Here is a 24,124-nt window from a genome sequence, read left to right as displayed (position 1 = left end):
TTGAAATTCGATATTTTCGAACTTTTTACTTTACTTTGGATGTGAGACTTCGCTTTACTCCAAATTTCATTATTCTAGATGAACCGGAAGTACCTCATAGGTTTTGATTCGTGAGTTTGCGAGTGTCAAAATATTTGACATAAATGCATGTATCTTTTTATTCCGTTGACTTAGAAACTTGAATTTTTTACACCTACGAGGGATCGTAGACTTTAGTATTTGATATTAATTTCAACTTGATACCTCTACCTGTTTCTGAGAAACATGGTCTTGACAGACGGACAAAACGAAGTGATCTTACAAGGGTTTCGTTTTTCCTTTTGAGAATACGGAACTCTAAAAAGAAGAAATTTACTTTCGAAAAGATATAACATTTTACACACCCTACACGTTCATTCCATTCGTTTGTCGCCGTTATGTTTTAGTTTTATAACCCATAACATTTATAATTTTGTTTTTTCCGCTTCATTGACCCTTTGAGTCGCATATTTATTGTACTGAGTCAACATTTTAAACAATATACCAATCATTTCCATATTATTAACCAGTTTAATCGATCAAAAACTTTCATTTCTAATAAATATCGAAGCACTTAAATCGTGATTGTTTTATTGATAAAGTCCAACATTAAATAAAAATAAAGAAAATACTTTTCCCACTTCTCCACTCGTTTATATCATTTATAATAATCAGTTGATTAAATCGGATCAATTCTGATCCGTACTGTTATGTATTATATACAAGTGTGAGTCCCATGTGTAACCAAGTACATATGTAACAACAGGAAGCCAAACTTCAGCGAGCGAATCCGATTATGTAACAATCGTGTTTTACCAGAGTTTGCAGCGTTGTTTTTCCACGGAATTTGATTCGTCGTCTTCATCGTTGCTAGTCATTCGTGTTTTTTTTTTCAGGGTTTACATGAAAGAAACGAAGTTCCTCTGAATATACATATTATAAATTTTGATTTTTTTTATTATTACTGCCATTGTTTTATTATTTATTTTGATTTTTTTTGTTCACATTCTTCAAACGATCGATAAGACAATTCGTTAAGATTTATTTTTTTTCTCATTTATTTATTTATTTTTTTTTTTGTTTACGCCCGTATTTCTTTCTCTCTCTCTCTCTCCTGACACGTCACGCGCGGCCATGAGACTTTGAAACTCTGACGACAAGACGAGACGTAAATAACAACAACAACAACAACAACAACAACAACAACAACAACAACAACAACAACAACAACAACAACAACAATAATAATAATAATAATAATAATAATAACAACAATAACTGACGAAAAATGAATAGAGTAAAAGAAGGACGAAAAAATGGGAAGTCGGAAAGAAAGAAGGAAAGAAATAAAGAAGGAAGGTAAGCACTGAGGACCAAGTAGACCGTGTGTAGTGGCGAGTGAAGTGACGAAGGAGGGAAGCGCCCAAGAAAACTTGTGTAATTACACGGTGTGACTTTTTACAACCCTGCATGACTCCGCATGTCTCTCACTCTTTATTTCTCTTTCTTTCTCTCTTGGGTGTCACGATCGTTATACAACACATTCGTAATTTTAATCGCCTTTTTCCAAGCTCATTGTGAGAGGAAAATCGAAATAAGAAAATTGTAAACTCGTCGTCGATTTTGTCGTAAAATGTTACCCCCCCCCCCCCGTCCAATTGTGCATACAAATTGTATTTTTTTTTTTTTTCCCATGTCTCACGTATAAAATTCGTCAATTTGAAAAAGACAAATATTATTGCAGTGCAATAATGTAAGTTTGAATTGAAATATACGAGTTTATCAGAATAATCGGATAATTTTGAAGCTTGTATAAAATATTCATCGAATTTCTATAATTCCTTTAAGTGAAATTGAATTATACTTTGGTAATTTCTTTTTTTTTTTTTTTATTTTACTTTTTACCGTTACCTTCTATAACTATTACAGTAGTAAATCGGGGAGTTTTACTTAATCTGGGGGGATCAAAATGTGCTCGCATCGACGTAAATCTTTCACCAGCATGTACCGGCATACGTATAAGTATCGCTGTTTGCATGCGTAACGTAGGTGTATGAGATTTGGTTCGTTGCGAGTCAACTGAAACCGAGATCCTGCCAATTCACGTCGAAGCCTTACATTATTGTATTACACACACGATACTTCTCAATATCATACATTCCAGAGAATAATCGCCTTTACATATCATCGGGATGGATATAGATGGATACATGTAAAATGTAATCGTTCCTCTGTCATGATCTAATTGACTTGAGAATTGTATTTTTCTTTCCAATTTCTTTTTTTTTCATTATATCATCGTGATTCAGAATGTATTTGTGTAAAAGAAAAAATCTTATTCTAGACAATTGTGTCCAATACTACACAAGGGTAAAAACTGTTTAAAAATGAAAAATCGCCCGATCGTCGAATTTTGTCTCATGGGTTAGATTATTTTTGTAAACTTAGCATAAACCATGACTGTCGAATTTCGTATTTTTGGGTTAGATTCTCTTTCTAAACACACCGTAACTCACGATCGTCGAATTTTGTATGCCTAGGTCAGATTACCTTTGAAAATATCTCATAACACATGAGCGTTGAATTTTTTATTTTTCACTCAGATTCGACTCTCATCGGTTATGTTATGCTTACAATGATCCAGCCTGTTTCGCGATCGTCCGTCGATGGCGCTGCGGTCTGATTCTGCATTGCCAACCCAACCGACTCGTCGAACAAAACGCAATCAACGGAATTAGAATCACCGCGGCCAAGCGTACGTAACTAATTCATGTACACTTTGTCACAATGAATCCGAGACGGATAATTTTTTACACTAGACAGTTACGTTGGCAACACGGAGAAACCTACAGCGCCACAGTCGGCCGAGCGCGAAACTAACTCAATCTCAATAAACGTAACATAGCCCATGACCGTCGAATCTAACCTTAGAATACCGCGGGAATAATGACTTGTTAGATTGTCATGGGTTACGTTACGTTTATCGAGATCGAGTTAGTTTCGCGCTCGGCCGACCGCGGCGCTGTAGGTTTCGCCGTGTAGCCAACTCAACTGTCTAGTGTAAAAAATTGTTCGTCTCAGATTCAATGTCTCCAAGTGTGCACGGTAACAGTACAGATTCGCTTGATTCGCGTTTCGTACACCCGTTACATCGGTGCCTCGGTCAGCGACGACGGCGGGAAGGGAAGGGAAGAAGGGCACCAACTTGAACGGCACGGCTTGCCCGCCGCGTCCAGGCGTTCCGAAAACCTGTAATTACGGACCCGGCGTACATCAAGCGGTGCCGCCAGCCGCTAGCCGCCGTCGAGGCCTTCTTCTTCCTTACCGCTCTCCTCCCTCTCGCTCTATTCTTCTCGCCCTCCGCGCTCTCTCTTCCTCTCCCTCTCTCTACTCGGTCTTCTCTTACCCCCAAGTATACACGCATATAATATACACGCTCATGGCAGCCGCGTTCTTCTTCTCGCGCGCAGAGACTGGTGTATACCTGCGGCGTTTTCTCTCTTCTCTTCTCTTCTCTTCTCTTCGTCTCTTATCCTCTTCTTTCCTCGCGGTAAAGAGGAAGACGACGCTGCTTTTATTACAACGCTGCTGCAATCCGCGCGAGACGATCTGACCGAGAGAGAGAGAGAGAGAGAAAGAGAGGGAGAGAGGGAGAGAGAGGGAGAGAGGGATGCCGACTCGGGGTGCCGCCGTGCCGAGAGTAGATTTACCGCGCTAAGCACACCTTGGATATTTTCTATCTAGGAAAATATGGAGATTAGAGAAACGAAAATCTTTCCCGGCTACACGATCCACCTCCTCCTCCTACACTATCCTTGTAATCTAACCTTACACACGCCTACGCAGCAATGATTTTCCTATACAGATAGAAACGAGGTAAAAGTAGACGTATTAAGCATGTGTAAATGATTAATGAGGCATTTTTTTGGGGTGCGGAAGTAAGTTGTTTTTTTTTTCATATATATTATATAGCAATTGTAAAAGGTGCGCAACGCTTTGATTTAGGAATTTTACACGTATGCGTCTGTAACGAGAAAATTTTCTTACCGTGCTTATAACGATTTATACCACAGTATTTATATTTATAATTATATTGAATTTTTACATAATATTGATAAGATAAATTTACACCTATTATGTGTGTACATATAATGCAAAGTCTGTTTATTATTTTTCAAACTTTTCGTTGTTCGAATGTGCAGCATGTTAGCGATTGACCAGAAGCGTGGGTATTAGAAGCAGCTGTTGAGGTAGGTTTTCGTAGAATTTCTATACCGTAAGATGCCGCATACAAGTGTGTGTGTATATATATCTATACGTATAGAAGTTCGTTATGCTCTTCCTGGTTAAAAACTGGAAAATCGGAAAAACTTGGAGAATTTCTTTCCACCAGGGAAAAGTTAAGGAATTTCGAAAACACGGGTTTGCGACCAAAAAACTCAACAGGTTTTTTTTAAATGCTGTTTCTTATTGATTTTCACTTACTGAAACCGGGAAAAATACTCAAAAATTTCCGTCGCGTCGAAGTTTTTTCTTGAACTCGTGTTCGTAGGTTCATTTAGAGTGAAACTCCCGTTTAATTCGAAATCTGGTATTCTATTTTTGATTTTGAAAATCCAATACAAAAGTGACGTCGTAGTTTCATTTAATACGAATTAGAAGTGAGATTCAAGAATAAATAGAAACAGGGAAAGAGAAAATGGAAAGCGGAAGCGTGTTCGGAGAAGTATCAAAATAGAAATTCCTTGTTTAATTGTATGAGAAATATTGTTCAGTTCATTGTAACAAAATGGTGTTTTTAATTTTTGTTATGCTTTTTTTTTTTTTTTATACAAACGCCTTGCATTTTACAAAGAATACCTTGTACGCGATGAATGGAAATAGAAGTCATTTTTGGATTTAGCACACGCGAAACCATAATGTTTATCGAAAACAAGCCATAGAGCTGAAAAAAAAAAAAAAATTCTCGCAGACCTGCGTAATAAGACTTACATTTTGACTCTGTCGAAGAAATAAACTCATTTTTATACAAAGCACTATCGATCTTAAGTACAAAAAAAAAAAAAAAATTTGCACATCACACCTTCTCTTGTTTTTTTTTTTTTTTTCCTTACGGAAAATCGCAGTATTCGTGTTTGTAAATTAATACTCAGACCGTAAGGTAGTGTTGAAAGTAATATCGAAGGTATTAGTATTAATTTACGAAAAAAAAAAAAATCAATGGCATACTACCTCTGTAAATAATTTATACTTACAATTAGACACGTAATTTCTGCGTTCATAATTCATATTTAAACCTTTACGCGAATAGTTAAATAATCCTGAAGAAGTAAATCTAAGTATCCATCCATCCGTGTGATACGGGTCTCTGGTGAATGCCATTCGAGTGCACAGGACTGTTTATTCCTGTATGCGACTGCATTCCAATCCGGAACACCTGTTATCTTACTGTATAAGACGAAGGAGAAGCGAAAGAAGAAGAAGAAGAAGAAGAAGAAGGAATAAATAGTCCTTGCTTACTTCATCTCAATTCAACTTCTTCTTTTTACTGTCTGCAACGAAGTACAGGATAAGTTAGCGTGAGATTTATTAATTGCAACTGCGTTATTGATCGGGCTGAAGTAAAAAGTTTGTAACGTTATTGTAATGACGCATTTTTAGAAGGAAAAAAAAAAACGTCGTTATTTTGAAACTTTGAAGGATTACATGCCTGAAATTTAGGAAACCGTTAATACGGTATCAACAAACGTCAGATATTGTAAATTCAAGTTTTTCAGTTATTCTAAAGGTTCGAAATACGTAGTAATTTTTTTTATTTCACCGTTCCGATACGTCGACGTTTATTAAATTCAGCCTCGTATGCGTTATAAGTATTTTCGCTATCAATAAATGTCGCTGCCCAATTAAATTGCGATAGGTGTTGTAATTTCGAGTCATAGAATAAATCAAACAACTCCTAATTTACGAATAAATGGCCAAAGTTGCACCTAATTTGCAAATTAGACGCAGCAATGGTGATAAAGAAAAAAAAAAAAAAAAATAAAAGAAAGAATTCAAAAAAACAAACAAACGAACGAACAAAAACGAAGTGACGGATTTATTAATACTGTAAAACGACAATGGTAAATGAAGCAAAGATTAGAGATGAAAAAAGTAAAATAAAGTAATACATTATTTAATCCTTTCATCAAATAAAAACTTTCAAAAAGTATTTTCACGATTTTCTCCTTCTCGTTTTATCGAGGGTTGTAAAATTTTCAACCGGATAACGAACGCGACGTTGCAACTACATACCTACATATAACGTTTTTCACATCGCCTCTAATTCATCCTCTATTGCACGTGAAAAATGACACATGGTAAAGGTGCGTACGTGCAACGCGATGCATCTTGTTTGATTGTGTCTCTGTGTTTGTGTGTGCGTCTGTGCAGGAGGGCAACCACTCGCCGCCATAGCCCGGCAGCATTCTTCCATGGGGCTACTAGTTTTTCAGGACACCAACCCTCCTCTCCTTTTTCACCTTTTCTCCCTCGGTCAGATTACTCGGGTTACTTTGTACGTTATATGCAGGTTATACATGCTGTGTTTGGGTAAAACAGGGAAGAAGGAAGAGGGAAGAATAGATCGGTTTGTTAAAGTTACTAGAAGAGAGAGAGAGAGAGAGAGAGATGGAGTGAGGAGGGCTGTGCCGATCTATTAACATTCTTTTAAAAAACAAGAATTCGCTGTTGGTTCGGCGTGCGTGCCTACTTTTTTATAAATAAAAAAACTGAGTCGCAAAGAGCCGCCAATAGTCACATACTTTTCCTTAGTCCTTAAATCTCGTTTCTGTGGTTCTATCATTGTATATATAAAAGACACACATGGAATATCAACGGATTGTTCTTCTCATTCATCTTACACATATATGAGATATAATTTGAGATGAGACGAAAAAGTGAGGGAGTTACGAAGAGAAGCAAAGTGAGGATTTTAAGGTCCAGAGAAACTTGCTGGAATTTTAAAATCATTTTGGATGATTACAGTATATACTGTGTATGTTATTATGTTGTGTACTCGGTAAAAACTTGAAAGATTTTTTTCCCTCTCTCTCTTTTTGTGAGAATTTTTATTTATATATATATATGTATATATATTTAAGATTTAAAAAATTTTTTTCAGATTTGAGAAAGTCGGTTTTTTTTTTACAAGTTTTTAAATCATTGCAAATTGCTCTTGCCTCTTTGGTCGTGTACTTTCATACAAAAAATTATAAAATCTATCTGAGAAATGGACGTAAAATCTTGATCGAGATGTCATCGAATACCCCATACATATACATATTACACGCTCGCAATAATATAAGGGTTTTGTTCCAGCCATTTTATGTTTCCAAGTATTTCTGCAAGATTTATTTTTTTTATAACGTTATACGTGGTAAATAAAATTTCGAAACGTCTCGTTACATTGACGAAATATAATGTGTATATGTATTTAAAATCGTTGAAATATCAACAAAAGCAAGAAGAAAAAAATCGTCAACGATTAAAAATCTAGTACGCAAATCAGTTTGTAAACGTATCGTTAAAATTAATATTTTCTTTTCTTTCGGCAAGAAGAAGAAATACCCCACCCCTGGTAACATTGATCATTGATATCTGTGCGAAGGCGTTATTTTTTGCCTCCCTAAGCATTTAATATCTTATACAGATCAGGGCCGATGACAATGTACATATATATGTATATTATTGTATATATATATATATATGTAATATTGCATTGATGTAAACCGCTCGAGCGAATATGGAAAAGGTGAATGAGAGATTCGTACGTATTTATATTGAAATAAAATTGAAAACATTCGCGGTGCGGTTTGAATATTATATTTTATTTTATTTCTCTGTCTCTCTCTCTCTCTTTGATATCTTGAGATGGAAAGATTTGGACGTTGAATTCTTCACATATTTCGGCACATCTATCTTGTGTATTTATGTATACGTATTTACATTCGTACGAGTCCGGTATGTATGTATACGTAACATAGATGCAATATCTTGGCTCGAACGCTTCGCCGAATATAAATAATGAAATATTTCTCCCGATTCTTCGCACTTCTATATATGATATGATACAAGCATTATACGCAAGGTACAGCCATCGATCCGTTACATTTCCTTGGATTCATTTCAAATCCGTGATAATATTGCGGTGTTGAAATTCTTCGGAATCGTTGAGGGGTTTACGCTAAATCCATATTTCGATATTACTTTTGCGTCTACCGCATATTCGCGATATTTAAATTTGGCGTATTCGATAAGCTGAAAACAAACCCACTAAAAACCGTTGGATTTTTCTGAAAATTTGTGCTCGTCGGTTCGTTGGATGGCTGATCACGGGTCTGAAATCAGATTGCGAAATTCAAAACAGCGATCCAATATGGTGGGGAAAAAATTTTGGTAGAAATTGGTAGGCGGAGGTTTTTTGGATCACCGATATAACGAATCCAATGTCGGATTTGAAAAATTTGTAACGGTAGATCCATTGCAATGGTTCAAAGTAAAAAAAAGTCGTCATATTTTTGTGTAATACGGTATCCGAAGGCTTTGAAATCGTTAATCACGAATCTGTGTTTCTAATTCGAAATTTTAATTCGACGTCATTCTTTTCTTTTTTTTCTCTCTATAAACTTGGAACCTAGAGTGTGAGAACGGTAGGTAGAGAACTAAGTTCGAGGGCTTCCTCAAGGCCAGTATAAATTTTTATCGCTTGTTATTTTTCTCGTTACGATATTTCACAGTTACTGGACTCACGTTGCTCGCGTGTAGAAGAATAGAGAACCAGAGAGTCTGAAGTAGGCCGTCACGAATTTGTAATTATGTAATGAGTTGCAGAGCAGAGCTGCAGGGCTCATCCGTTTTCTTTTTGTTCACTGTTTTTTTTTTTTTTTCCACTACCTTTTTTTACACCCTCTTTCTCTCTCGCACACTCCGTCTTTCCGTATTTCTTTTACCGTTCGTAATTGATCCTTGCGGCATCGTCATCATCGTTATCGTAATTTTTTTAACTCCTTAGTCCATCGTCACGAGTACGAAGCTAATCCAGGAACACTTCAGGAACATGCGTTTCGTTCTTCCGTATTTTAGACAGAACATACCGTGTATGATGATAAATCGGCGGCGCTTTGCGCATCGCTTCACCGATCAACTGTATCGCTAACTTACGGGTAGCCCGCAATAATATGAAAGCGAACCGACGCAGAGCGTCAAATTGTAAATTATACACACCCCGGTGATTATTTTTCCTCTCTACCTCCTTACCTCTACACAATTATACCACTACCTCTGTGCCCGTAATCGATATCAACGTGCAAATTCTCGCAAATTGATACGTGGAAAAAAAGTAAGGAAAGTTTATTTAAAATGTTGAGGAACAGATTTAATTTTTTTTTTTTTTTTTTTATTGAAAAACATTTATTTATTTATTACTAATTTTTAATACGTTATACAGTATGTATATCTACGCAAAGTGTATGTCGTTTGTTGTCTTATCAAACAGGTGAAAATTTCAGAAGATTTAGCAAATCCGCGCTCTCAAGTTACAAATTATACTTTTCATTTATTTTCATTCAAATCGTTTCATACCTGAAAAATAAAATATTTATCGTCACCGATAAAAAGAAGAAAAGAAAAAAGTGTAATCTCTTCTTTATTTTATATATAAAATTTTCAAACAATTTTATCACTTATCGTTAGTCAGTCTGTTAGTATATAAATGCTCGGTTTCTTATTTCTATGAATTTATAAAAGTTGAATGGTAGAGTTTCATTATAAATCCCTGACTGACTTCTACCGACCCTCCCCCGCTTTGAGGGTAACGAATGTACTCTACATACGTATGTACGCAAACGCAAATATACAACTGGACGACTTGTACGCAGAAACTAGTGTCGCCATCTAAGGATTATTTTCGCAAACTTCTCTTATCGCGATGCTCGTAATGACGTATGAAATTTTCTTAACGATGGCAGGATTATCGATATCTATCTCGTTTTCTTATTATCGTAAAACAGTTGTTTAATAATCATGACAACAGCAACAACAACAACAACAATCATAATAATAATAGAATATGAACTTGAAACTGTTTCACGTGAATCTGTAATAAAGGTATTATAACGTAGGGAAATAAAAATATATGAATTGATGTTAAGGATGTTGACCTTTATTCTTTCTGCACCATGTTGTACCGAAAGTGGTTCATTCTGAATTATTTGGTGGCGAAAATTGAAGTAGCGAAATCAAATTATGGAGAAACGACAAAGTTTCCAGTGGTCGGAAAACCGACGGTTCAAAGTTCCGAGATGCAAGATTGCGAAAATTCAAGCTACGATAGAGCGAAAGACCGAAAAATAATGTTTCGATGGAACGAAACTCCGAAAGTTAAAATATACTCATACAGCCTAGTTTACTCGACGGAGTGTGTGTAAAAAATGAGAAAAACCAGAAATCAGAATGACCAGGATTCCAAACGTAAAAACATCGCGAATCAAAAACGAACAAAGATCAAAGTGGTGAAATTTCACCAAGTCAAAAATTCACGGAACTGAAAATCTTCGATCATTCGGAAGTTCGGTGTTTCAAATTTTTTAATTTTCTCATTCTCGCGCTTTCGGAACTTTAACTTGTCGAAGTTACGTCCTTTCGGAATTTCGTCTTCTCGGAACTTTGCACTTTCGAAACTTTGAGCGTCAGGTTTCGGACCATTCGAAACTTTGATGTTTCGTCAAAGCTTTTGATTTCTCTATGATAATTTTCGCTATCAAAAAATTCAGAATGTTCGCGATTTCCGAACTTTTTTAACTCGGAATTTCAATTCCACCACATGAGATCCGGGTATAATACGGGTAATTGAATATCAAACGACACCGCCTGAATTTGATTATGATTTCAAGTTTTCATTTGGCTGTGCGCGACGACTGTGTGAACCGGAAGTGAAAAGTAGTTTGTGTCGGTCATCGAAAGCTATAAAATAGATATTGTATACGCGAAACTTAATACGATGAGTCGTCGACGTCGCCTCCCACCGTTTGAAATATGAAACGAGAACTACGCCAGCTTTTTCATTCATGCACCACGTTTTTCTCAGAAGGTTGAATGACTTGTGGACGGTATAATCTACGTCGTTCATTTTTAATCTTCTGATCGTCGTTGTTATTGTCATGATTATTAATTGTTTTTTTTTTCCCTTCTTTTCGTCTTCCCGTTTTCGATATAAGTTACCTGTGTATCATTTCTTGGACCTTGATTTATGAAGTTAAAGTTAACAAACGTCATTCTCCAAATTTAATTCTTTTCAAAATTCTACCGTCGTTGCAAATGGATTATTATATATAATGCTACTGCCATACGCAGTGTTGTCACTGGTCATGGAATTCTGAAAAATCTGGAAAAGTTAGGGAATTTCGTGATGGAGATTTAGTGGCCACCCTGAATCACAGCATTCAAATCTTGTAGGATCGATGATATTATCCTCCATTTTATGGAATTCTGGAAAACCTGGAAAAGTTAGGGAATTTCGTGATGGAGATTTAGCGGCCGCCCTGAATTACAGTATTCAAATCTTGTACCTAGATGATATAATCCTCCATTTTACGAACGAAAACACTCGCATCAAAACCGGGAAAAATGTAAAACCTAAGATCCAAAAAGATATGGGAGAGAGGAGCCCTTGAGAGTATTTTTCTTCAGTCTGTGCTACCCACCCACGCTAATCCTAGTAGACATTGCAGCGCCTTTTCCTTTTATCTATTTTTATCGTGTATAGTGTCTTATACCGACGCACTTATAACTGCTGCGAGGGGAAAAGAGCCTCAACAAGACACGTTTTCTAAATGCAATATACTTGGGTATAAACTTATACGTAAAAACCTATATATGAATAGACGAGTGTGTTTGAGCGTGTGGTGGTTGTGTGTTGGAAATAATATTTTCGAACTTCAACTTCAACGAAAACCCTGCATCCCACCGAAGAAAATATTGTCGAATTCGAAAATCAACTTAACTTTGCCGCCTTTTTTTTCTTTTGTTATTTTCTTGCTTATTTCTTTCTTTCTTGCCACTTACATCTATTGCAACTGACCCACGTCCAAAGTTTCTTTGAACGAAACGGCGAGGCAACCGAATGGCTCGTTTTTTTTATCAAAGTATAACAACACAGATAGTTTTTATTGGTACTTCGCCCTCCTCCTCTTCCTTCTTCCACTCATACTTTTTGTATATTCGTTCTTTGCTTTTCCTCATCCTTTCGTAAATCAGCCGTGTAGCCGAAACTTCGTCACGAGCTTTTGTTTTTATCAATTATCATGAGGCTGAGGTTAGTAACGTTGACGTAACGAAACAATGGGGAGAAAAATTACTATTTTACCAGTTTATAGTGACTTTGAAACAGTCAAGTTTTCGAAATATGAATACATTTTGCCTTGTCATGATTTACTGAATTTCAGGCATTCCTACAATTGTGAAATAACAATTTTACGAATCGTTAATCGTGACAAAGGTGCTACTAACTTCACCCTCATCATTTATCTTTGTCGCTTTGTTACCGTTGGAGAAAACGTTGGAGAAGAATAAATGATGTTTTTTCCATACGTTTGTGAACTTCGCTCATACATATCACATATACTGTTTAATTTAAATTTTTTACTGTGAAATTTTCCGACCTTAAATATTTAAAAGAATTCGATGAAGAAGAAGAAAAAAGAGTACGGAGTGTCATACTTTTCAGAATATCAATTTTTATTACTATAAAACTGAGTAGAAATTTTAATCGGTGTACATATAAAATGCATCCATAACGCAGAATCGGATCTCTTGGGACAAATGCAGACTGTGTGTGTAGCCGGAGATTTTGAAGGCTAGGAGAGCTTTTCAAACAAGGAAAAACCCTTTGACAAACCATTGTGAATTGCAAAAGCCTCTTACGTTAAAACTTGATGCTTATAATGCGAAATGCGGACGATTTTATTTTTACTCCGAGCTTTTAACAGAATATTTTAGGTATTTCTATATATATATATATAAACGTTTGTTACAATCTATTTATTCTTCCCTGCATAAATATCTCAATATACATATGGGGCATTCTACGTCAAATCAGCAGCCCATGTCTCTCACTCCCTTAGATGTTTTTTTTTTTTTTTTGATCATTTTTTAGTATAGTGTTGTTACTAACCCAAAAGGATCTCGGACATTTTGACAGATTTTTCCAACTAACAGTGGAATCCGAAAAAAATCGATGAACCAATACCGAAAATGACATTTTTAAAAATCTAAAAAATTCACTCAGATTCTACGATTTCAAATATGATTTTTAAACTAAAAACAACAACCGGATCTCAATCTTTATACTAGTTTTTTTTTTTTTCCTGTTTTTAGTTTTTCACGTCTGAATGAGAAGGCTTCTGGCATTTCTCAAAATTTTTCGAAAAATTGACAATCACTAATATCTGAGATAATTATGACCGATGCAAAAAAAAAAAAAAAACAACTCCAATTCCGACATGGGAATACTTAAAACTTGCGAAAAAAAAAAGTAAATATTGAGATCCCATCATCATGTGGTGCTTTGAAATCATATTTTAAATCATAGAATCATTGTGAGTTTTGTTGAGATTTTTCAAAATGGCATCATTGGAATGGTTCTTCAATTTTTATTTAAATTTCAACTGTAGTTATAATAATCTCACAAAAATTTTGAGACCCTTTCGGGTTGGTAACAACGTTGTACTAAAAATGATCCAAATCTAAGGGGATGAGGGAAATTGGCTGCTGATTCGACGTGGAATGCCCCATATACTAAATTCATGCGACCCGTGAACATTTCTACAAGTTGACGCATTAGCTGAGGAAATGTCGTTGAAATCCAGGGAATTTGCTGTTATATTGTTATTGTCTGAAGTGAAATTACATTATTGTTTACATCGTCAAACAGTACGCTGTTTAAAAATTTTTGGATGGACGCCAAATTTTTATTTTCTTTTCTTCCACTTCCGTCACCGCTATAATCATGAAAGTCGAATAAAGCGATGAAAATTTCTTAGCGTACTGGTTATTCTAAAGCGAAACGTATCGCCAAACTTATCGAGTATAAAATTTTCGTCAACCTATTGTAATCACATTCGACTCGAGACTTGGAGTAAACAAAAGGGAACGGATCGATCAAATTCATTCGCCGTGACCTGAGCATTTGGTATAATAAAATGAACTCCTGTGTCCAGCCGAAACCTACCTAAGGGTTGTTTCGTCCCCTTGTTTCGCCTCGACGTTAGCTCGATTGAGCCAGCAGCCTGTAAATCGTTGTCGACTCCTGTATTCAGAAGTATAATTTTTACCAGCGCACGCCGAACCCCCTAGGATTTCCTACATTCTCTCTCCTCCCCCCTATCAATCCAGCGTCAGTCCTGGCCAGGACGCTGCCTTTCCTCAGTTTGATTCCAGACGCGTAGTTCGACGGTAGCACGATACCTAAATTTCACATCTGGCTTCATCGAAAATCATTTCTCTTCGTTCAATCTATTCATCGTATTTCATAAATATAATGATACACAGGCATTGTATGTCATAATAGAGCCATTAACTACGGTAAAAAGAAAATCATCCCAATCTTTAGAAGGTACTCCTTAAAATGGTACGTATTATTTTTCAACAACCCCTGTAAACTCAGGTAGGAATTCGGTGAGGTGTAAGTGATTTGTTATGACAGCTTTTCATTTCATAATTTTCTTCTTCCCCCTCTACGCTCCCTCTCTCTCTCATTCTTATACCTGTGCAACAGATTCTCAAGTTCCTTCTAACGTGTTGGTTTCCTGCATGCCTGCATTCTCTTTATATATAGCTCACGTAGAGGATTTTTACCTTAGTTTTCTTATTCGATAATTTATTGTTCATCGTTTTTTTAAGTCTTCAACCGAGTATTCAACACGTTTCGTTTTAAATTCAACTAATGTTTCAATTTTGTACTTGTTGCTCATCGATGCTTTACCTTGTATGTAAATTTAGCATCTCGCTGTTGATTAGAAGCAGTTCATCCTTCGGTAGAAAAATTTTCCTTCGTGTTCGTCGAAGCAGTTGTAAACTCTATATTAAACTTATTATCGACTCAAATAGGGTATATGGATCGTAATAATGGTATTATACCTGGGCTGTGCAGGTAACGCATCCCTTGGGTTATAATATAGAAATTAATATAGGATATCCATGGTATTATTATATGAAATAATATTTCTATAGTTCTGATTCACAATGGCTGCATCCCCGGGAGCAAACAATGAACGATGTTATTTCCTAAACCTTTGCCCCTACGCAAGTCTTTCTTATACCCTAGTGGTATAATTGTGTGAAAATATTTTTATGCCTCATTTGAAAACCAAAAATTAATAGTACAGAATCTTACCCAGGGATAAATTTTTTTTTCCCCCCCCCCCTTATTTGGAGGGGTGCGGAGAGGGAACACGACTCAATAGATTACGTCAGAATTTTTGACGATCAATACTACACAAAGCACACTGCGGACCGATCAATAGAAATTCTCATCGCTGAAGAGAGAATGCGTTTCTCGATGCGCAGGCTACTGCAAGATGGACGATCTTTGTTCGATGCAGCCCCACCCTTAGATTTTATTGTGTTTGGAAGAAAGAGAAATTGAAGTCAAGCCACTTCGAATCCTTGACGTCCAATTGAAACATGACTAACTTATCAGATTTATGTACCCCACCTCGAGGTTCTAAAAATGATTTTTAGTTTCAGCATTGAAATATTATACGTTTTGATGTTCCATTTTCCCTGATAATTTTTTAATTTAAATGAAATTATCACCCCTTGGTTTCCTGGTTTCACAAGCGTTGTGCAACCGACCTATTCGTAGAGAATTTGGAGTGGTTGTCGTTATTACGGAGAGCTTGTAGCGAACTTGAAAGATAACATTTTTTTATAATCAGAAAAATGAAGAAGTCGACACAAACTTTCTTGCCCTAATCGATTGGGAAATGTATGCTGGCTGTCAATTGTTGTACAAATATTGGTCAACTTCCTGTGTATTAAATTGTCTTCATCGACTTTGTTTCAGGTCTGGACTAGCCATGTCCACTAAGAGGCGACGAGGATTAAAATTCAGTATAGGAAGAGAAATAGCCCGCGATAGTCGCAAGAGATAGGATGAGTGGGCCGCGACATAGCGAAGCTCACTGCTTCAATGAGAACTCTCCAAGGCCACCGGTGCCTGGTAAGAATTGATCGATTTGTAGAATTCGCAATTCAACAATATCGAGAGCAACAAAAATTTCTTTAGATTATTTCTTCTCGTCAATCCAAGACTTTTGTAACTTGTATGTCCTGAAAAATATGAATTGTGCGGTTATCTCCGAATATCCAATATAAAAAAACTAAAAGTGTACAAACATTCTTTCGTTTTAGGAGAGGAGACTGGCAGCCGTGTCAGCAGACTCCGTCAACAGAGTCAAGCTCTAACACCGAGGCGTTCTTCGCTCGCTTATACTACTGCTTCTGTTCCTTGCGATGGTTCGGCTCCGCTGGGATTTGAACCAGAGGGAAGCTGCGGCGGCACTTGTATGGAAAGCGTTTCGCCACCAGCCTGCCTCAGGTGGGCGAGGAACTTGCACTCGCTTCTACAAGATCCGGAGGGTATAGCATTGTTCAGAAAGTATCTGGACCAGGAAGGCAGACCCCATGCGGAACCATTAAATTTTTGGTATGCCTGCGAAGGGTTGAAGAATCATCATGATCCGGACACGATACATCAGCTGGTCAAACTTATTTATAGAAGGTAGCCTAGGATTGTTTGATTTCAGCGTATCGATCGATAAATTTGTTCAATTGTCCGGAAGCTTTTTTATCACAGCTAAAAACTCTGCCTTTGCAGATTCTTTCTCAACTTGCAGCTACTGGTGCCGGAAGATGTTAGAAAAGAAGCTAACCGCCGCGTCAAAGAAGGCCGAGTCGACGGAAAGGTGTTCGACAATGTTCAGATGGAAGTCGAACACCTTATCAACGAAACCACTTACCCAAACTTCCTCAAATCCGAAATGTACTTACAGTACGTTCAATCCTATCAAAACCCGGATTCTGGTAGTTGTACCAGTTCCGGGTCGAGTCGGGAAATGTCTGTATCCTGCGGGCCAACCTTGCTACCGACTCTCCACGAAGACAGCGAATTCATTAGTTCGGCTCACACTTCGCATTCGGCTAGTGAAACACCTGGGGAATTGAGGGCTGGCGAATTAAGACTGACCAGGGATGTTCTCATGGCGACTCAACAAACAAGAGCGATGGAACTGCGGCCTAAGCCAGAGGCCTATGCTGGGTAAGATTGAATATGTTTTTTTTTACATCTACCCATACGTTTAATCATTTTCAAACCAGCTTCGATACCCTTTCGAGGTATTATCTATATTGTGAATATCCAAATGATTCATTTTTACCAATCATCTGAAAGTAGAATGCTGTGCGAGTTTTTTATTTTCTTTTTTTCTTTTTAAGTTACACTTATGTGAGAGCTTTTGCAATGCTGAAAGTTTGCATACTCTAAGTTTGAAGCTGATTAAGCGGAGTATATTTTACATGTAGTTTGTAAACTATTTTAGATCTTGGTAATAATCCAATTAGCGAGTAGATCGAGAACTACAAGTAAATTATCCTCCTCTTCGATTTATTGCTAGTTTTTTTATAGACCGCTTTCATACTTTTTTAAGTATATATTTAGTTGTTTGTTTTCATCCATATAAAATTATCTCTTTTTTTTCTGCAAATTTGAATTTGTTTTACACGATGCCGCTTAGAATCCTGTAGTACAGAATATACCTTTCATTTGATTTTTTACTTAGTCGATACCGCTGCACCTTGCGCGTTTTGTTTTTAATTTCCCATTTGTTTTGTTTGGCATTTTGCGTGGCGTTTGCGTAGCATTTACTTCCAAGCTGGCGCTAGTCCCTACCACGTGCCAGCCAACAGGTTACACGCTCAATATTCGTCCTACAACCCAGTTTCAAGGCAGGATTCTGAACTGCAGAGTTTGAGCAGTGACGCCCGGACAGAATCCGATAATATGTCGCTCACCGACTCGTCTGTGTAAGTTTATTTTTTCCTTTTTTTCTTTCCTTTTAATTACAACACGCATCGCAAGGTATAGAAATATTTGCACAATTCTACGACTTATTCGAACCGATTAACAACTAGTTTGAAACTCATTCAACAAAGTTTCGTTGGTTTGCTTTTTTTTTTAAGTAAAAAAAATTGCATCGAAGCTGAGTTGCAAAACTTTTATACTTTACGATTGTGTTCTGAAACTGGATAAGGCTTGGATGTTGATATCTATAAGCGGTAAGTACATTATTTAAACAAGAAATATTATGCATGCTAAAAAATTGTTATCTCTCTTTTTCATCTACGACGATGATTTTGCCAGTTATCTAATGTTGGTATCATTTTACTGTGCGAGAGATAACATATCAGTTGCGTTAGAACTGATATGCGGCGAGACTATGACAAAAAGAAGTTTAGTTTGTATTTGATCATTACCCCGTGATTGCTGTTGAAAGATTTATGGCTTGGATTATGCAGTGAAGGAGTTGCTTTTCGTATTATCTTGGAAAGATTTTTCAGTGCATTAATAAATAGTTGATTAACATGTATAATTCGAACAGGATGGATAGAGCTCATAGACTTTTTGGTTGGTCTACTCAGTGCGTTGTGGATCAACCAGTTTTCACTCGTCGACAACAAAATGCTTTGGTCGAATGGCTGTTCAACAAACGGTATAATCTAAATAAGTATCCTATTATTTATAAGGATCATCACAGGGATTGTACATCATGGTCTGGAAAATCTAATAATCCGGATTTCTCAGGGGTCCCCGAATTGCTTAGCCACTGAGGTGCCGAAGCATCAAGAAAGCTGCCTGGAATACGTTACATATAAAATATATTGTATTTTAATGATAGAATCTATCATTAATATGGTAGTATTTGAGTAAATATTTACTGCACAAATTAGTAAAACTGCGCGTATATTAGTTTTCAGCATGTTTTTATAGCTGCTTATAATTTTATCACTAGAATTATCTGCCCATAATAATTATTTTATCAGTATGTGTAAGCAAATATGATTTTTAAGAATTCATCATCGATGGTAACTAGACGAAAGATTGCGATATTCCACGAAACATTGTCATTAAAAAACTGAAAAAAAAAAAAAAATGCAAGTCACAGTCTACTTGCATTCCAGCGTATAGTATTACAACAATCATTTTCTTTTATTACAGCGATGGTATGTCGATAGGAAGGCCACGCAGTAGTAAAAAGCAATACATGCGACAATGCAGAGCAATGAAAGAGTCGGCGAATCTGAACCGTGATCCGATGGTACACTGCACGGTTATCCCTAGAACGCAACGAGTACCTCGCGACCAAACACGTTCTTTAAAGCCGGAAATTTTTGCCCAAGTCTTGATAGAGAAATTAGAAAATGTAAAAAGAGCGCGCGAGACGCAGGAGAAATTAGACAGGCATTTGCAAGATGGGGAAATAATTGGCGGGGATGCGATGAAGGAGCCTCTAACCGGCGGGGCAAGAACGCTGGCCGATGCCATTAGAGAAAAGCTTTTGGTCGAAGACGACAGCGATCAAGCTATTCTGGATCAACACGTATCCAGGGTTTGGTCAGATCTAACTCCGTTGAGATCGCCTGGCCTGGCCTCACCTCGACCCCATTCTCCTGAAAGGAGGCGAGGACTGCTGCACAATTATCCTCATCAACGATCATACAAACAAAAAAAAGAAAAAGATGGTTCGTCTACATTTTCGGCGGACAGCGGAAATATTCACGATTTTCCCGAAGGCAGCGATTTGTTGGGAGCTGGTTCAATGAGCTCTCTAGGATCGCATTTGCCAAAATCTAAATCCATCCCATCTGATTATGCAGAATCACTGAATAAACCGGATCTTTACCCACCATGTAAGAATCTTTTGTTATATTTACTGGAATAAATAGATCCCTGACAAATATTTATATTGAATATAAACTAAAAATAAACGATGTAACAACATATAATCAATGCACCAGCACCAAAACCTGTTCACTCTATTATTTTTCTTATTTTTCTTTTGTTATTCCTATATCACATATTTCGTTTATCGAAAGCTTTGAATTACGATGATACCTTGCTAATTTTGGCAATATTTCGCTACTCAGTTCTTATTGAAAATCGTTAATTCTCAAATTTGAATATCCTGAGTTATGAGAAGTATCATTATTCAAGAGTATGCTTATAGCTGGTATTTATTTATTTATTTTTGTAGCTCACGATCAGAGACCTCGAAGGTGCGATATAAGTAGAAGATCGACATCTTCTAAAAAATCAATGACTGAATTAACTGATAGCGGTGTGAGCGTGGTGAGCGATGCACCTCCGTTAGTTGCTAGCAAAGACAGTCGCCTATTGTCTTGGTTGAAAGAATCTGATAAGAAACCTGATTCTAAGCACGGTCGACATGGAAAGAAGTACGGTTCACGAAGCGGCTCTTTAGAGAGAAGTAGTAGGGAGACTTGGGGCGTTCCTGCCCAACCTTTTGTAGCCGATCCTGGAATGCCTCCTCTGCCGCAACCACATACAGTGAGAACCGATATCATGATATTTTTACAATTTATATGAATCGACGAGGCACTGAGGTAGAAAATTTTATATATAATTCTTGTCAACAGGCTACGCAGCTAGAAGAAGCCAGAAGAAGGTTGATGGAAGAGGACAGAGCGAGAGGTGGTAGTAGTAGACAACGTTACCCAAATAGTGGTAAGCTGTCGTGTGAACCGACTAATCTAAATCCATCCTGCATCCAATCTAACCAATCGACATTGAGGAAGAGTAGACAAGATCCGGCAGATTTCACCACCGTTGTGTTCAGTTTCTGTGACGAACAACTCCCTTATATGACCAAAATTCCTGGGCGTAATATCACTTTGAAACAGTTCAAGGATTGTCTACTAAAGAAAGGCAGCTATCGGTAAGTTTATTTTAATCGAAGAAAAGCAATAAACATCTAAAGCATGCGTATAGATACTAAAAAGAAAACCTTGTATCCTTCCTACAAGTTGATTGTATTTCTCTCTTATTTTTGTCTTTATTGATGTACACTTAATTTTTGCAGGGAATATTCAATCGTTTGATTGGGAACTTGAACAAACAATAGAAATCATTATTTCTATGAAGTGATAGATATTTCTTATCGAAACTTTAATTGTGACACTTGTATTTTTATTTTACGATATTACAACATTTCTACTTTATTCCAAATTTTCTACTTTGCAGGCAGTGCATATTCGTGTTTATCCCATCACTTAACTATCATCATATTTTGTTCATTTTTCTTTGCAGGTACTTCTTCAAAACATCATGCAAAGATCTAGATGTGAAAGTGATCCAGGAAGAAATAACGAACGACTCCGAGGTTTTGCCGCTGTGGGAAGGCAAAGTAATGGCACAGGTCAAAGCGATGGAGTGAAGCGACCATTTGTTCGAATACAAACGAAATCGAAACAGTTCTAGATCAGTTTGAAGGATACAAAAGTATTTCCAGTCGAATGGATTCAGAAATTATTTTTCGCTAACATTCATTTTTAAACTAAACTACTAGTCTTTTATTACGCGTAGACATCGATAATTAATCATGTTAATTTTATTCACGGTTTTAATCACCCACACCTGCACACATTTGTTCATTTTCTCAAATCACTTTTTTTTCCCTTTCACCCATATTTTATAAGTCGTAATTTTATCACGGAAAGTGAATGAAATTTTGTCACAGCAGCGCCATAAATTATTGCCATTTTTCATTCGTTTCAATTTATTTAGATCAGTTTTGTTTCATTTTCTTTTCGTATACTTTTATTACGAATTTTCAGCTCGTTTAAATTAGCCCAAATTTTGGCAAATCAGGGGACTGGTCCAATTGAATAATATTGTTTCATAATTCGTTTTGTCGAAGGGAATGATAAGAGAGGTGAAATGGAAAATACTTCGTAAAAATGGTTCGCGTTATAATCATAAATGTGGCCACTGATCGAGTTTAATCACACACAGTGACAGTGATCAAAAGATGAAAGAGAAAAACGGGAAACCGAGTACTAATATTTCCTTGAAGACTTCCCTTAGTTTTCCAGCCGACTGTACAAAAGCCTGTGTAGTTTCTCGCCTTATTAAGGTCCGCCTAGACCCTAGACTTGTAGGAAAAATTATTATTACAAATTAGTAATAAGAGTTTATATATCTATTAAAAGAAAATAATAATAGTGACATTTCTTATGATTTTATTATTATTATTATTATTATTATTATTATTAATATTATTATTATTATTATCATCATCATCATCATCATCGTCGAGAATGATTCACCCTCACATCACTCATTCATCCAACATTGTAACATACACACATACCCCATACATAAGAAGATTTGCATAAAAAACACCGAAGAAAATAATTAGAACAAAGTATGTAATAATATTTTATCAGGTGCGGAAATTTGTGCCTTTTTAGTATTTTAAGATTTGATTGTAAGCGAATCTAGGCGAGGGTTAAGAAATACTTATTAATTATGAGCTTGGGAGACTTCTAGAGATTATGTTTCTGTCCGTGCCAAAATTCAACACGGTGATATCGCCATTTTATGCATGTAGTTGAAATTTCCTTTTCAGTTTCGGAATCAACATTCATACTCTGAATGTCCGAAGTTTTTTTTTATTAGCAATTTTATTCTTAATTTTAACTCGCTAAATGTGTGATGTTTTCGCATACAGGGACTATTATTGATTATACAAGTGTTTTTTTTGTTTTATCGATTTTGTCAAATTTTTAATAAGCGATTCGATTGACTGTGTTTAAAAAAAAAAAAAAATTAAAAACGACCTTATTGATAAATATTGGACTCGCTTCGATACGTTACGCGGGTTGCGAGTCGTGCGGTTTTTGCACAAGTTGAAAAATCATCTCCAGGAGTCTTTCGTTTAATGGTATTTTAATAACATGTCTAGCAGCTGCTGGGCGCTGACCTCCGCGAAATATTATATTGAAATAAAATATCAAATAATTATACTGATTAATTGAATTATAGATGATAAAATTATGTTTGACAGCTATTTATGTAGGGCGGTAGTATAAGGGGACAGCGCATGGTGGCTCATAATGATGAAATTCCTCTTTTTTTTCCTTTTTTTTTCCCTTTTAACTGTACGTAATTAAATATTATTAATTGATATCACGAAAGCTAAAGTGTTCCTGTACCTAATTAATTATTATTATTATTATTATATATCAAAAGTATTGAGAATAATAATAATGCGATTTTCACCGGATTAAACGGCAAAAAATTTTCATTTATAAATCATTTTCTGTTGTTTAAAAAGTGTGCCGAAAAATAGGTGTTTCAAGAACTTTGAGTTCAATGCCTTGATTGTTTTCTTAATGAGAAGCAGAAAATCTTGAACATTCCAATGAAACTTTTCGAATCGTTTTTTTTGTTTTTTTAGTGCGTTTACAGTACTGCAGATTGTACTTTGTAATTTTTAGATACAGGGTATAGAAACAGATGTTTTTTCTATACTTATATTTCGCGCGAGCAAAAGCATAACTTTTCGTGTTTTGTTAATTTGTACGTTATAGATTATTTTTGGTTAGAACTGTCGATTTAGAGGCGAAAATTTATACGAAAATATTTTTATCACGTGATTGTTTCTACGAATCGCTGAATTTTTAATAATTCTTGTAACATCTTGCACGTATATAGAATGGCGAAATTTTACAATACAGAATTTAAAGAAGCACTCAGAGAAATTGCACAAAGAGTGGCTCATTTTAATTCACCGTACGGTAAGATCGTTGCTTTTGCAATGCTGTTTTTATATTGTAATAACTGAAGCACTTAATAATAGTCACGCGCCACGACAAAACTACAGGTTATTTAATCAGGCTGACTGATAATTACTAGTCTTGCAAAAATCTGTATTATGCATGTAATTCCGGGAGCCTTGTGCTTGCGCAAATCTACAAAGATAAACGTTTT

The 24,124-nt window shown here is 36.2% G+C and overlaps 1 protein-coding gene across 7 annotated transcripts in view; it reads left to right on the top strand.

The window, feature by feature from the left end:
- Axn (protein axin) overlaps positions 1 to 23,320 on the top strand; it is a 71,483-nt gene extending 48,163 nt beyond the window's left edge. For 4 of the 7 annotated variants that reach the window (XM_046613145.2, XM_046613140.2, XM_046613144.2 and 1 more), the window contains exons 2-9: positions 16,121 to 16,276; positions 16,468 to 16,837; positions 16,934 to 17,374; positions 17,974 to 18,138; positions 19,331 to 20,022; positions 20,367 to 20,680; positions 20,770 to 21,068; positions 21,440 to 23,320. In XM_046613145.2, coding sequence (XP_046469101.1) covers positions 16,210 to 16,276; positions 16,468 to 16,837; positions 16,934 to 17,374; positions 17,974 to 18,138; positions 19,331 to 20,022; positions 20,367 to 20,680; positions 20,770 to 21,068; positions 21,440 to 21,566 — 2,475 coding nt within the window. In that variant the 5' untranslated portion in view covers positions 16,121 to 16,209 and the 3' untranslated portion in view covers positions 21,567 to 23,320. Of the gene's footprint in view, positions 1 to 14,482; positions 14,684 to 16,120; positions 16,277 to 16,467; positions 16,838 to 16,933; positions 17,375 to 17,973; positions 18,139 to 19,330; positions 20,023 to 20,366; positions 20,681 to 20,769; positions 21,069 to 21,439 lie in introns of those variants that run through there. The other 3 variants (XM_046613143.2, XM_069133663.1, XM_046613146.2) reach the window with 3 other exon arrangements.
- The last annotated feature ends 804 nt before the right edge of the window (positions 23,321 to 24,124 follow it).

The sequence above is a fragment of the Neodiprion pinetum genome, chromosome 2, assembly GCF_021155775.2.
Source record: "Neodiprion pinetum isolate iyNeoPine1 chromosome 2, iyNeoPine1.2, whole genome shotgun sequence".
NCBI lineage: Eukaryota > Metazoa > Arthropoda > Insecta > Hymenoptera > Diprionidae > Neodiprion > Neodiprion pinetum.
Note: the sequence above shows the minus strand (reverse complement) of the source record. Positions and strands in the feature narration are given on the sequence as shown.